Genomic DNA, 15,694 nt, shown 5'->3' with positions numbered 1-15,694 from the left:
TAACCAAACAAAACAAATGGACTGCTCAGGCTTAGCTATTATAGTAATAATGATAACGTTGGTTAATGACATAAAAGACTACTAGGAGCAGAAACCACCATAGCAGACTGGAAATTAGGTAAACAGACTGGGAGCGAGCAGGGAGACTCTCTCTCTCTGCTTTCGTTTCTTAGAAACAGTGTTGTGTGTGCTGAAATGCTCACTGTGGGTGTGCGTTCATGGCAGCCTGGTACTTTTCTCAGTGTTGTTATGTCTGTTCTGCCCCGGCTTAGACTGTGGTCTGGTTTGAAAACTGTTACTGTGCTGGATGCTTCCTCCTGCTCAACCTCTAACCATCACTGCTCCTGGTTTACAGTCTGAATACACCCGCATTGAGATCATTTTTGTGGATGTGTGTGAACTGCTGTTTTAAGTGCGCGTCCTGTGTAACTGTGTCGTCTGATTTATTGACTCAAGATCGTGATGACGATAATGGCATTGTGTGAAAACATTATATGCAGCGCAATTATCACAAATTAATTTCATTTGGAAGAATAAGTGCACCATAAATTACTTCCAGCCTGTAGCAGTAGATGTTATTTATCAAATCAGCATGCTGCCTGCAAGTGAGAAACAATCAGTGCCTCTGCTTCTGGCTACTGGTCTATCTGTCTTCCCCTCACCACCTCTCACTTTCTTTCTGCAGCACAGACTGAGACCTGAGGCTGGTGTTTAATAAGCACTCCTCACTAATGGCAGTGATGGAGACAGTGATAAGAGCCAGAGAGAAAAATCCTCTTGAATAGACTTTATACCTGTTTTTCATCGAGGAGCCATGTTGAGCCTGTTTTATCGCAACGATCATCTTACCCCGGTATTCATTTTCACTAAACCAAGTGACCTGCGTTGTTTCGATTTCCAGCTGTTGACACTAAACAACAATAAGGGGATCAGGCAGGGCTTTAAACAAATGTGCTGTCGTTACCTACATCACATCTGGCTTTGTTTTCCAAAGCATAACTAGAATTGTTGTTGTGTCTCTCTCTCACTGTAAATCTAATTAAAACTGAAAGCAAATATAACAACAGGGTTTAAGTTTTTTGTATGAGTAGGATGAGTTTTAATTCCATTAAAAACATTGCACATTGCTGGTTATTGTAACCTTAACAATCTAGAATAAAAGCATAAATTCTCTGACAAATGGAGTGAGGTAGAAAAAAAAGGCTACATTTTAATGTTTTCCTTAAGCTGTGTAACTGGAAGCAACCGTATCTTACAGCTGGAGGATTAAGCCTCCTGTAGCTTTTAGTGTACTTAATTCATTGATAAATAATTGAAGTTGACATTACTTTGTTGCTGGGACTGAGGCACATAAGCCGATCGTCGCCAGACCAAAGCACAAATGCAAATTATCTGTCAGAGCAAATAAAACATGAGTTTGCACATTCTCCTGGGACACACACAAGAATATAACCATTTAACCTCTCTTTAGACCAGCATTAGAAAGCGTAACTATTCATACTTTAACATACAGATAACTTACAGAGCGTAATTATGGAGGAACAGAATATAGTCTCTGTCACAAGGCTATCTATCCAAAGTGGTGCAACGTAGAGTCAAGTGGGCCAAGAGAGTAACGAGCTTTGAAAGCTACTGAGGTTAAATCTGTAGGAGTCACAGTGTGAGTGATCTGTCAAAATCAAGTGTGTGTGTGTGTGTGTGTGTGTGTGTGTGTGTGTGTGTGTGTGTGTGTGTGTGTGTGTGTGTGTGTGTGTGTGTGTGTGTGTGTGTGTGTGTGTGTGTGTGTGTGTGTGTGTGTGTGTGTGTGTGTGTGAATACCAATCAAAATGTCAGTCATAGAGTTCCTACATGACTTTGTTCTTTCTCTTTTTTTCTCTGCAGGACTATTTGGAGTGTATCAGTAATCAGTCTCGGCTGGCCTTGAGCTCTGAGGATAAAGGCTCCCTCTTCGGCAACATCCAGGACATCTACCACTTTAACAGGTACAACACACTCACAGAGCTGGAGACTTGAGACTTGGACTTAATGCTGCGTTTATATTGTTACGGATTGAATTGTAAAGATGGGAAAGATCCCCAAGCTTGCTACTTTCTATAGTGCTGGTCAAGTTAAGGTTAAAAATACTGTGCTTTGACAATAAAACACATTATTTATTACATTTATATTGGGCTTAATTACCTTTAACCACAGACTTTGACTGACGTGAGGTATCCCCATTTCCAGGATTTTCAGGCACTTCCATATTATGAAGCACTGGGTAAGATGTATCAGAGCTTCGAGAAAAATCTGTGCCATTTTGAAAAGTTAAATTCTCAAGTTTTAACCTTTTTTTTAAATTCTCGAACAATGAAAATAAACAGGATAGCAAAAGAGAGACTTTACATTACCGCAAAGCTTCAGTAACTCTTCATTTAAAGGACTTAAACTTACTTATGCTAAAAGCAGTATCAACGTGCTCAGCAAATGCTCAAAACTCAGACATATTTTTTGAACAACATTGATCTTGACTTTCAGTTTTCAAATGAGGACTGGAGACTAAAATCAGCTCCGGCTCTTTTCTCTCTCCGGCTCAACAAACAATGTACCTGTTAATTTCTGGGAAGGGCATTGTTGTGTGTGTGTGTGTGTGTGTGTGTGTGTGTGTGTGTGTGTGTGTGTGTGTGTGTGTGTGTGTGTGTGTGTTGTGTTTGTGTGTTTGTGTATAACAAGTCACCGTCTGCATATTTGTCCCCACTGGCACCGGTCTGAACCGAGGTGGCTAGCTGAGCATCAGCCATGGTGGTCCGGAGACACAAACATGCACAGTCTTTCTCCACGCCTGTTCATTTCCCAGCTGTCATGCGCAGACAAACTGGCCAGTAAAAGGAAACATAAAAGAAGTTTAAAGCGGTCACAATGACCTCATGCTTCAGCCATGAAACAATAACTCCAACAGTGTGTGCACTTACACACACATACACAACTACACACAGGAGCTGCCTGTTTGAATTCATGCAAGTTTCTAAATTGTTCAGAGCCAAGTGCCCTAAGACCTTATTTTAGTCTCTGACTTTTGGTCATGAAAAGCTGTCTGGAGCAATTAATCGTGGAAGAGAGGTTGATATTCTCTGTGGGATAAAAGATGCAGGAAATTGTGTGTGCAGATTTTCACATAAAAATACTGATTTCTTTGAGCTCTTTGTTTGTTTCAGGGATCTTCTTTATGATCTTGAGAAATGCAACGCTGACCCTGTCGCCATCGCGGAGTGCTTCGTATCCAAGGTGAAGATTTTTTGATGGTTTTACTTAAGCAGCTTTTGAATATGTGACTTTTACTTACAATGGAGTATTTTTACATTGTTGTATTTCTGAGTTCTTCTTTTCTGTCTGTCTCTCTGTGTATACACTCCTCTGCTCGTTGAAACTTGTCCAAACAGCTGGTTCAGACACACACAGGACAGAAAATGAGAAACAGGCTGTGCATTATTTAAAAGCGATAAGTTGACATAAATCTGGTGAAGACGCTGCATGAGACATAAAGTTTACTGAGGCCAGTAGCATTATTTTGGTTGGAATGTGAAGTTTAAGTGCAGCAGGAGGGCCGGGAGGAAGGACAACTCCAGAGGAATTTTTTAAGGGCCGTCCAAATATATAATCACCTTTTTTTTTTTTTTTTTTTTTTTTTTTTTTTTTTTTTACTGGAAGGGGATAATAGCAGTACTTCATCAAGAAAAAGTAGACTCAGCAACTCTTGTCGAAGTATTACTGGTGCCTCTGTCTGGGTGTTTCAGCTTTTATTCCAATCATCAACCCCCCCCCCTGCTCCCAAAAAACGATTGCTTGATTATGTCCCATGATAATGTGCTGCATTCCAGAACTTCCTCTTTAACACTTTACATTCCCTCCCTACCCTACTGCAATTACACCCCATACCACAGAGCAACTGTCTGACCATTTATGAAAAAACAAGTCGCAGTCAGCATCACAGACTCCCTAAATATAGCAGCTGTTGTTTACACGAACCAGTTTTATAGCAGCCCACAGCAACACTCTGAATAATTAACTAAGGTCCATAAACAAATCAGCGTGACGACAGCTTGTTACTGACTGATTAATGTAACTGCGTGATGGAATGATCTCAGATAATCTCCTTATCTAGAATAAGGACAACCTATGTATACTTCTATTCTGTAGCCAGTACAGCGTTTATTATAAATAACAGTATAGCTTCCTTATAGCCAGGGGTTACATTGGGTCAAAGCCAGCTAAAATTAAGGCCAAATCACATCCTGACTGGAACCCTACTGCCTCTGATAACTTTCCTCTAATGAGACTGGTACTCGCACTGCAGGTGTCCATTAAAACCATTAAAAGTATCCCTCATTTTTTTCTGGAAGCATTCATGACCTGCTGCTCCATGTCCTGTCCAACACACACGCCTCTGTTGTGTTGCCTCCTGTTAATGTGCATAAATACAGTTTAGCTACAGTACGCAGATTTAATCTGGTGCATGTATGCTGGCCAGCATTTAACAAATAAATTGTGCATTTCAGTTTAAATTTTCCCTAAAACAGACATTACATCAGTAGTACACAACCTGAAGTTTACTATACGAAGACATATAACTTGAAAAGACCTTGGAAATAGTTGCAAAATCATCTCAACACAAGGTTCATTAGTTGCTTAAATATTGGATTCTAGATGTTTTGACCACTTTAAAGATCTTTCTTGCTGGCTTAAAAGAGATTTAAAGTGCATTTTTTACCTTGGAAATATAAGATGCTTTTAATGAAGTAGATCATCTAATACAATCCAAACCGGAGCAGCTACTAATGGAAAAATGTATCCATGCTTCTATATCCAAATAATTCATTAGATTCCCTTAAATATTCATATTCATATTGGATATAGTTGAGAGAAACATACAGTAGCTGTTTATGGTGAATGCTGTCTTTAGACTTCTATTTGTCAGTAGGTCTGCAGCTAATGTGTGTGTGTTTCTGTGTTTTGTTTTTGTGTATGTGTGTTTGGCTTCATCTTTTCACACACTGACTTCTGGTAAAAGGTTTGTAACCACAGTTCTTCTGTTTTTCGAAGATTAGTCATGGTTGCTAAGAACAGGAAAAAACACAAAACTTCTCTTTCACTGTCTGCTGTGAAATGCAAACGCAAAAACACATACACACACTTGCAGTTAATACTCATGTAGTCTGAGCAGCCAACAATCACAACCCAGCTCAGTGTTTGAAGAAGAGTCAGATCTTAGTTGTAAATCTCCGCCTCTCAGATAATTGGCAATCTATCCTCATGTTCCTCTCCATTCGACTAAATCCTAACTGTGCTATGTGATGAGTTAGCCTTTAACGTGTTTTTATGGGTTACTTCATGCTGACTGAAGCACACAGAGCACTATTACAACTAGAACAAGAAGCTTCTTTTTTTCTCGCCCCTAGGGATTCTGTTGCTTAGCTGATGACTCACTGTGACCAGTCCAGTCTTGACACCTGAACAATAACTGCTGATTTATGACTTTCTCATTAAAAATGATCAGTGGGTGCTGATGCAATTCAACCTTTTCTTGTTTTTAGGAGTAGAGATTAGTAGCCACCGCTCGAAAAACTAAAAATCGTTCTATATAATTTGTATCTTGATACTCTGGAAAGATATATTTTTTATCATTTATGGAAGCCAAAACTCTCACATGCAGCATTTGGATATGATGATTATATGATTCAGCTGAGCTTGTATATGTTTCTTAACGGGAAGTATATGATAGATCTGGGCTATTTCAGGGTCTGCTGGTTTCCTAGTTGGGTTCAAAGAGTGTGTGCTGACATGTCAGCTTTAATGACAAAGTCTGTGTGTGCAGACATGCATGCTAGGCAAAAATTTGTACTCCATAGAAGCATTTATGTATCTTGTGGTCTTGTGTCCACGGCCTCAGAGGGATATTAAGAGTGTGTATTAGGAGCGTGTGTGGATGTGTGTCATCAGAAATCGATGGTGGCACATCTGGTTGTGTTTAGCCTTGGTCTGTGGCGGCAGACTGCTGGAGACGAGGAGGAAAACTCTGCTCTTCAATTTAGGACGGTTCCCACGGAGCACCTCGGGCTAACAAATCATGAATCTGTCTGCAAGCATTTGTGTGTGTGTGCGTTCAGTATATTTTGGTGGGAGGCGCTGTTTGTGTTCGTGTAGGTAGCTTGAATTGTTTGCTTTGGTTTGAATAGGAATGTATATTTACCTACAGCAAGAAACATAACATTCACACCCACACACACGCACACAGTATATGCAAAGTGTAAGTTCACTATGAATCGCATGTTAGGAAATGTCTGTAATTGTCCACATTGCTCTGTATGTGTGTGTGTGTGTGTGTGTGTGTGTACATTATGAACCAGGACAGACTGTCATCTGCCCTGTGTGTTTACGATGTCGCTTCCTGAGTGCTGTCCGCATCCTGCGACCCCCAAGTGTTTATGGACACAAATAGAGTTCAATTACTCTCACGTTATATAATCAAAAAGAGCTTCATCTCCAGGTCTCCAAGGGAGCATGATGAGGGAGAGACGAACATAAAAGTGTCAATGAAGAAATGACATGGAGATCAGGAGAAAGAGTGAACAATATGGAGATGGAGAGCATGTTAAGTTTCCGAGAGCAGAGAGAAGGAGCTTCAACCTTTCTAAATCATGTTGTCTCTGATGTCTTTGATGTTCAGAGAGGCATGCAAGGTGGGAGAGTCTCAATTAAAGGGGCGGCGATGAAGTATGAGGGGATATATAATCTGAGCGCTCGGGGATCAACAGAGACTTAAAGGCCAGGACGCAAGCTAATCATAAGCTACCGGGTTGACTTTCAATTAGTAGCAGTGAACGGAGGAGAGAGGATGCCTTGTCTGAGGGCTCAGACTGTGTCTGGCTGTAAACATTAAATATCTGGGCCAGTCATCAAAACTGCACCGGACCACTGCATCGTTTAGTACTCGTAGTCTTGTTTGGTTTGATTACAAGGCACATAAACTTTATATAACTTATCATTTTGCAAACTGTGCTGCTGAGTTAAAGAAATTTAAAACAAATCGCCTTGTTCCAGTCATGCATTGTGTTCAAATCATTTTCATATGATATGAAGATTTATTAGCAGACTCTTGCTTTGGTTGTGTCATCCAGATTTTAGAACATCAAATCTGCTTTAAGTTGTGTCAAATACTTTCTTAAATCATTCTGCAATTAAACTGTGTTACAATACAACAATAGTGAGACATTAACAAAAAATAATGTGTACCTGATGTTCACTGTGATGTAATCAGTGGTAAGTCTGCTGTTACTAATTATACCAGCCTGCACGCACACATAAAGACACACACACTTACAAAAGAAACTGCACAAATTAAACAAAGTTATATTTTTTTTAAAGTGGAAGGAATTTAAAAGAAAATACTGATTTTACTAATCTGAGCTGGTCAGGCAGGGTGTTTCAGAGTTGAGGTGTATGAATCTTAAACGCTCCATAAAGTACATGATTTGCTGTTAAAGAGCAACACTTTCAAACATACTTCATGGCCCTTTTATTAATTATATGTTGGAATGAATGCTGAGCCAAAAAAACCACAATAAAATGCTGTCCGAAATACATAATTACAATGTTGAATATGGTAAACATTTTTCCTACTACCATTGTGACTGTGAGATTGTTGGAGTCTCCTGAGGCTTCAATTATTTCCTATCACTTAAATGCATCAACTAATAACAACCTAACCTGACAGGACATTACACCACCCGTCCACCACCCAACCTTTACTTTAAGAGGACATGTTTCCATTGAGATTGAAAGTTCATTCTTGTCCTTGGAAATAGTTGCAAAATAATCTCACCAGTCCATTAGTCACAGTGGAGCTTTCTAGAATCTCTGCAGGGGACATTTTGCCATTTCTTTACAGATTATACATGTTCTGAGCACTTTGAAGACTCTTCTCATCCTTGTTTGCTTAAAAGAGATTCAAAGTGCATTTTTGACCTTGGAAATAGGAGATCTTTTAAATATTGAGACATGCAGACATCTACAATTGTACCAAAGCTAGACAAACTTACTTAACTCTTGGGTCTTCAGTTATTTCATGTTACTTAAATGCATCAACTAATTTGTCCTGTTGTGTTTTTACAGAGTGAAGAATTCCACATTTATACTCAATACTGCACCAACTACCCACGGTAAGACCTCTTATCAACCGTCTACTGTACAAAACCTTCTTCTTGTTGTCATCCTGTCTTGATCTCACCTCCACAAACCGTCTTCCCAGCGTCTCACGTAGCTCCATTGTATTTGTGGATCAATGCCTTAGCTTTTTTTCCCCTCCTGGATAAACTGACATGCTCCATAGAAGTCATTTCAGCAGGAGTCAGAGTGTCTACCTTCAGTTGTGCCTCAGGGTCTCCCTCCCTCCCTCCCTCCCTCCCTCCCTCCCTCCCTCCGTCGTGCCCCATTTCCTCCATTCTTTTATTTGCTGGCTATTGACAGTTACAAATCAGACTGACAGACGGGGTATTATAGTTGTCACCTTATCATTTCTAACGCTGTTAATGGTTTTTTTGGTCCTACGGGAGGAATAATGTGGAGTTTTTTTATGTCAGTGTGTTTGTTGTGTGTGAAACGTGAGGCTGTTCTTTATGCCAAGATACATTGCACCATCCGAATACACCTTCTCCTCCGGCTACATTTCTTCTTTCACAGTGTATGATCAGAAAGGCCCGTGGGCGAAGAAACTGTTAACACGCTAATGATGACTAATTGAATACTGATTTTGTGTTTGTGTGAGAGCGTGTGTGTGTCTGTGTGTATGAACGGGCTATTGTCAGCTGTTTGAGATAGACCTTCTCCCACATCCACACCACAGCTGGTGACCCCAACCAAGGTCACACACGACAGACACACTCACATGGGAGACACTCTCACACACACACACACACACACACACACACACACACACACACACACACACACACACACACACACACACACACACACACACACACACACACACACACACACACATACAGAGGCTGCAGATGTATCATGGTCATGCTGCGCTCTAAGGTCGGGTTTCCTCCAGAACAATGTGAGGCCTGTTGTGGTGCTTCACTGGAATTTAGAGCGCACACACACACACACACACACACACACACACACACACACACACACACACACACACACACACACACACACACACACACACACACACACACACACACACACACACAGGACACAGAAAGAAAGTTTTGGGCAATTCACAACTGACATTCACTTGTCTTTTTCCACTGTGCATATGTATAGACACTCACACACACACAGACAGACACAGACAGACACACACACACACACACACACACACACACACACACACACACACACACACACACACACACACACACACACACACACACACACACACACACACACACACACACACACACAAAGCCTCCATTTCTTCCCCACTAGGTCACATAGCAAACCAGGTCTGGTAACTAGTAGGTTTTAGAGTGCTGTTATTTGAGTGGTAAATGTAATATGGGGATTGAGATCTCAGCGTGAAATAGGGCAGAACAATTAATTCCTAACAACCTTTATTGACCTTCAATGGCATATATAAATTTGCAAGAAAATGGTAATTAAAATTGGATAATATGTTCATTTTTCCTCATGTTTGAATGATAAGTTTTATCTGATGGACTACACCTGACATTGAAACACAGATCATTGCATTGAACATTTAATGTACAGGTTTTTCACGCCTGTTGTTACACAATAGCAGTAAAACAAGTTTTAATATATTGTCTGTCAGGGCAAACATTAAAACTAACTCGTCATAGATGTCAAATTAAGGTTTCCTACACATCCCTGAAATCTTATTTGCTGCGCTCTGTCTCCACAGGTCGGTGGCTGTGCTAACAGAGTGCATGAGGAACAAGGCGTTGGCCAAGTTTCTCCGCGAGCGCCAGGAATCTCTGAGGCACTCCCTGCCCCTGGGCTCCTACCTGCTCAAGCCAGTGCAGAGGATCCTCAAGTACCACCTACTGCTGCATGTACGTCTGTCTGCCGTCTCTCACTCTGCAACAAAAAAACACTTACACGCAAACAATTACTCTTTACCCACAGAAATGCAAGTACAGGCTCACACTTGTAATTCCAGCACACACTAATGTTTTTTTTATACACAAATACAAATGGATGTGTACAGTTGAATAACAGCATTTCTGACTCGGCCCCCTATGACAATCTCCATTGGAGAAGCCAAATGTTTAGACATATGGTGCTCGGTATGTATGTTTCTGTGTATGCACTTTGCATTACAGTGCATGCATGAGTGTGTGTTTTTGTGCAGAAACACACACTGGTGCCTGTGTGAGTGCACTCCTGTGCATGTGCGTACAGTATGTGTATGTGCTGACTCCCAGCATTGTGTGTGTGTGTCTTCCGTGCAGGAGATAGCCAACCATATGGAGAAGGACACAGAGACCTACGAGGTTGTGCAGGAAGCCATAGACACCATGCAGAGAGTGGCCTGGCACATCAACGACATGAAGAGGAAACATGAGCATGCCGTTAGGTTGCAGGTACGACGAGCACAAAATAAGAAAGATGCCTGATACAAAAGATTTAGGTCTATTTGGGACTGTTGGCATACAAACATGTGTAGTCCCCCTCAAAACCTCTCCTGAATCCATCAAATGTTGAGCTTGTGATTTTCTCCATGATGTATTCTGCACACTTCCAACGTCTCTCATTATTTCTATAACTTAAACACAGACGCGGTACTTTCAAACATTTTCAAGGAGCCAAATCTTTTATTGTTCTGCAGAACAGTTATGTGAAGTCTAGCTTTGAATCAGCCATTGGCTCTGATCCTCCCCACGTCTTACGCAAGTCGCTGCGTTTTCCGCTGGGCTTAATGATGGCCTTGCATAAGGAGGGACCATAAAAGGGAAGCTTGTTTCTTTTATCAGCTGGGAGCCAGAATGGGTAGGATGGATCCAGGAATGTGTGTGGAAGCGTTCACTCCAGATTGGCTTGATAGAAATTCCATTTTTGTTGTTTTGTGCACTTCATTATTTATTTTTTTGCTTGCCAGCATTTTTTCCTCTTTTTTGCCATTCCTTAACCTTCTGTTATGGTCGGTTTCAGCAGCACAATAGACATCCTCTCTCCTCCTCATCCTTGCTTTTTCTTAAGAATTCCACTTCTTTGAAATAACTTTTCAGTGATTCATTTACTATTTTTTTTAACTTTTATCTGTTAATGTTTATATGCTGTTTTGATTTCTGATGTTGTAGAGCAGCCATGTAATAGTGTTTTAATAAGTGTTGTACAAATTATGTTTATTATTATTATCTTTGAACACTTGCACTCATGCACATGAACACCCTAACATGACATGATAACTCACTAATTGCTGCATCTTTTATTTTAGTTTTTTGCTAAACCAAATCAGTTTTTTTACATGTGGTAGGTGAAATGTTAATTTTTCTGCATCATCTTTTTAAAAGAACCAAATGACTCCCCTCATTCTTTATTTCTGTGCGATCTGCAGGAAATCCAAAGCTTGCTGACCAACTGGAAGGGCCCTGACCTTATCGGCTATGGAGAGTTGGTTCTCGAAGGAACATTTCGTCTGCAGCGAGCCAAGAACGAGAGAACTCTCTTTCTGTTTGACAAGCTTCTGCTCATTACCAAGAAACGAGAAGAAACCTACACGTACAAGGCCCACATACTGGTCAGTCATGCTACTCGAAGCATGAAACCTCTCAAAACGTTTCTGCTCAGTAAAAGTGATTTTAACACGACTTCCTTCCTTCCTTCCTTCCTCTCTTTTTTGCAGTGCTGTAACCTGATGCTGGTGGAAATTATTCCCAAAGAACCACTGAGTTTCAGCGTGTTTCACTACAAGAATCCCAAACTTCAGCACACGGTCCAGGTATAGCGACATTACATACGAGAGCACACATCAAACAAAAGTCAAAATGTGAATGTAATTACATGTTTCATTTGAACTATGACGCTACGAGCAACATTTAGCGAGAACACAATCAGAAAGCGGGAAGATAATTTGCAGGTGTCCAGGCTCAACTCAAGGAGTTGCTCAGACATGTTGAGTGTTTAGAGGCTAATGGCGGCCATTGTGGTTACTCAACCACTCTGTTTTTGACAAGCCCTGAAAAGTAAAAGATGATCTGTGTGACGTAGGAAAGCCTTGTTCCAAATGTTTAAGGGTTTATCCCAACCCTCTCAGCTGCCTTTTTCACTGCCTGTCTGATATTATCTTCTCTCTGATGTTTTGCTCTCTACCCCTCAGGCCAAATCACAGCAAGACAAGCGCATGTGGATCTTGCACCTCAAGAGACTCATACTTGAAAACCATCCAGCCAAAATCCCTGCCAAGGTAAGAGCAGCTCGTCTCCTGACAGCTCCCTCTCTATGCACTGATGGCGTAAACACAGACTTTGAGTGGGATGTATTGGAAATGTCAGGCCCACATCCTTTCTCCATCATCCTCTGATTCTGATTTTCATTAAACCACAATAATTTTTATGTCTCCTCATCTGCTTTTGGTCATGTGCAAGTTGAAATTAAAGATTCCTCTCCAGAGGTGGTCACTGAGAAAGTTGACTGTGATTACATAAAGGTGCTGCTTGTTAAGCGTCAAACTTAATTGTTGAGAGACGACTGTAATGTGGCGCCATCTAGTGTCAAAGTTTATGTTCCTTCATACTCTAACCTGATGAACTCACCCTCATTTTATAACTTGATTTCTAGGCTAAGCAAGCAATTTTGGAGATGGATGCAATGCGTAAGTGTTTATTTATATATGTTTTTTACAAAATCTTTTAAATTGATGTTCTTTTGCAATGTTTAGAGATATTCAATGCATTTTAATCATCATGTCTCTTCTGTCATTTCTCCAGATCATCCCGGGTTTCATTACAGCCCTGATGGAGACAAGAAAGATTCCCATCAGACCAAGGAGGGTCCAACCCCTCGTAGAGGACGCAGGAAAGGTAAGACGTGAAAGACATTTACAGTGTTGGTTGAACAATGGTTAAACAAAATTAATCAATAATTTGTTTGACTTTCCAGAACCTCTTTCCAAATTATTGAAGAATGCCAAGCAGAATGCTGCCAACACAGACGGTGAAAAGGTAATGAACAGTTTTAAGAAGCATGAGTTCACTCACTCACACTCACACTAAAGTTGTTAAACCAAACTCACGAAAAAAATTCTCCTGTCCAGCGAATAAGTCTGGGTGCCACCCTGCTCTCGCCAATGTCCCAGCTGGCTTTGGGCACCATCGGTCGCAGCCGCAGCCTCATCAACCAATCACAGGAGTCCCTGGACCCCGGAGATCACTATGACCACAGTGACAGAGAAGAAGAGCAGCATCAGCAAGATGCTGACGATGAAGATGACAGTGGCCTGGTGAGTTTAAAGCTGCCCAACGAGTTATGATCATGTCTAGTCCTTCAAACATGTTGTTAATGCTGAAAACTCTTTATCCAGGGAGGTGGAAAGAGGCTGCGAGTCCCTGGCAAAAGCAGCAGGAAGAGGCTGAACCCTCAAGCATCTGTCGACAGTATAGAACAATGGAAATCCTTCAACATGAGTTCTACAGACCTACAGGTATTAATCACGAATACAACATGGTGATATATTCTATTTCTACCTTGACGTTTTTAGACGGCCTCAACAACTTCTGCTTTCCTTTTACCACAGAGAGCCAGAGAAACCCTAGTGAGGGAAGGAAGTCACCACCCGCCGCTTCTCAGGACACGTCGTGTGACAGAGGAGCCTCCTGACACCCCCATTCCCTCTGTAGTAGTCACAGAAAGTGACCAGTCTGTGAGGAACATCTGGGCCGACCACCGTGCTCGGAGGGCCATGTTCCCCACCCGCCAGAGAACCATGCAGCCGGATGATGAGGACGAGGACATCTACCAGATGTTTGTCCCAACAGAGCCAAGCGGACCAGAACCAGAGGTGCCCTCGGAGAGGTCAGAGGCCACCTCGTCGCCCAAGACAGCTCGGCCCTGCAGCTGGCACGTGGAACAGCTGCCCACAGTGCAGATTGACCCTCCGCCCGATGGGAGCAGAGTCCTGCGGAGGGCGAGCAGCGCAGGGGAGAACGCTACGCAGGCTCGACACAGTCCGGATGATGACGACCAGGCCGCTCACAGCAACTTGGAAGTGATCCACACTGAATCCTCCAGCAATGACATATCCGGATCATCCTCGGCTGAGCAGCTGACGCTAGACGATATTGAAAATGTGTATGACAACATCAGCTATGAGGACCTCAAGAGAATGGGCCTCGTCAGAAGAGACCCTGAGGAAAGCCAGCCACGGAAAGAGACCTCTGCAGATGCACAGGGTCTCCAGGGCCAGGCAGCAAGGGTGCAAAACACTCCAGAGGCTCCTGTGGTTACAGCGCCTATGATTGAACCAGACATTTCCTCAGATAACAATAGGTCCTCCGCACAGGAGGCGGGGCCATTTGGGACATGTGAGCTCAAGATAGTAGAGGAGAACATCTACGACACCATCTGTTTCAGGGAGCCCCCATCAACGGAGCTTAAAGGAATGAATGAACGCGATAAACTAAAACTACAGAGGGACAGTCTACTGGCCTCTGAACAAGACCTGAGTGAAAGCATTGGAGGGTTCGTATCCGAGGAGAGCCTCCACTTTGGAGAAGACGAAGGACCGGACACCTCCCGGACTGTCCCGTGTTCCTCTGAGCCAGATTATTCCTCCTCGTCTGCCTCCGAGACTTTCTCTCAGCGTTCGCAGAAAGGGGATAAGATGTCAGAGCAGGTCGACGAGATCTGGAACGATCTTGAAAACTACATCAAGATCAATGAGAAGAAAGCCGATAGACTCCCGGCGGCCTTCCCTGTCAGCGCCAGCGAGTCGCCCAAGAAGGCGTCCTCTGTCAAAAACAGCCCTAAAAAGAGCCGCCCTGTAATAAGTCCTCAAGGAGCCAGCCCCCCAACCAAGAGTCCCCCAACACATCAGCCTAAACCTCCACCTGTCACCTCCATGCCGTCATTCACCATCCCAGTCATCAACCTCCCTGAACCTCAAAGTGAAGGCACCACTGCAGAAGAAACCCACAGCACTTCTCCTACATCGCGCCCCCTTCCTGACACCCCAGAACCCCTCCCCGGCACAGTGAAGAGCATCCGTAACAGACTGGCACGCCTCAGCAGCGGAAGCTTCCGCCTGGAGGACGACGACCTGGTGGAGCTTCCTCAACGAAATACCCCTCAGAAGGATCTTCCCCTCAAGGACCTTCATAGTTTGTTTCCAGGGGAGCTGGCAGGTCTGGACTCACCCCTGGCCTCCTCCTCTCTACTGTTGGGGGAGTCCGTGGACTTGGATCTAATGGAAAAATCAAAGAACCGGGTGTTCCTGATGGCACGGCAGTACAGCCAGAAGATCAAGAAAGCCAACCAGCTGCTGCGCATGAGGAGCATGGACCCTGGAGACCCTTGTAGTCGGACCAGAACTGAGAAGAAGCAGAAAGACCTGGCAGCCATCTTGGAAGAAAAGAAACAAGGGGGCACTGCCATAGGTAACCCAAAAGATTTAGCTATTAGAGAAATCGTTTTGAACTGAATTATTGATAGTGGTGACTAAGAACTCTCTGATCTGGTGTAAACCTGA

The 15,694-nt window shown here is 42.7% G+C and overlaps 1 protein-coding gene across 2 annotated transcripts in view; it reads left to right on the top strand.

Moving 5' to 3' along the window:
• Positions 1-15,694, top strand: part of LOC129107300 (pleckstrin homology domain-containing family G member 1) — a 61,455-nt gene that overhangs the window by 42,043 nt on the left and 3,718 nt on the right. For both annotated transcript variants that reach the window (XM_054618752.1, XM_054618753.1), the window contains exons 3-16: positions 1,882-1,982; positions 3,192-3,261; positions 8,146-8,192; positions 9,911-10,061; positions 10,461-10,592; positions 11,567-11,749; positions 11,855-11,950; positions 12,329-12,415; positions 12,790-12,823; positions 12,939-13,031; positions 13,111-13,172; positions 13,265-13,450; positions 13,532-13,651; positions 13,745-15,602. In XM_054618752.1, the coding sequence (XP_054474727.1) occupies positions 1,882-1,982; positions 3,192-3,261; positions 8,146-8,192; positions 9,911-10,061; positions 10,461-10,592; positions 11,567-11,749; positions 11,855-11,950; positions 12,329-12,415; positions 12,790-12,823; positions 12,939-13,031; positions 13,111-13,172; positions 13,265-13,450; positions 13,532-13,651; positions 13,745-15,602 (3,220 nt within the window). The remainder of the gene's footprint in view (positions 1-1,881; positions 1,983-3,191; positions 3,262-8,145; positions 8,193-9,910; positions 10,062-10,460; positions 10,593-11,566; positions 11,750-11,854; positions 11,951-12,328; positions 12,416-12,789; positions 12,824-12,938; positions 13,032-13,110; positions 13,173-13,264; positions 13,451-13,531; positions 13,652-13,744; positions 15,603-15,694) is intronic.

Source organism: Anoplopoma fimbria, chromosome 18 (genome assembly GCF_027596085.1).
Source record: "Anoplopoma fimbria isolate UVic2021 breed Golden Eagle Sablefish chromosome 18, Afim_UVic_2022, whole genome shotgun sequence".
NCBI classification, from domain to species: Eukaryota; Metazoa; Chordata; class Actinopteri; order Perciformes; family Anoplopomatidae; genus Anoplopoma; species Anoplopoma fimbria.
This window is presented reverse-complemented; position numbering and strand designations above follow the sequence as displayed.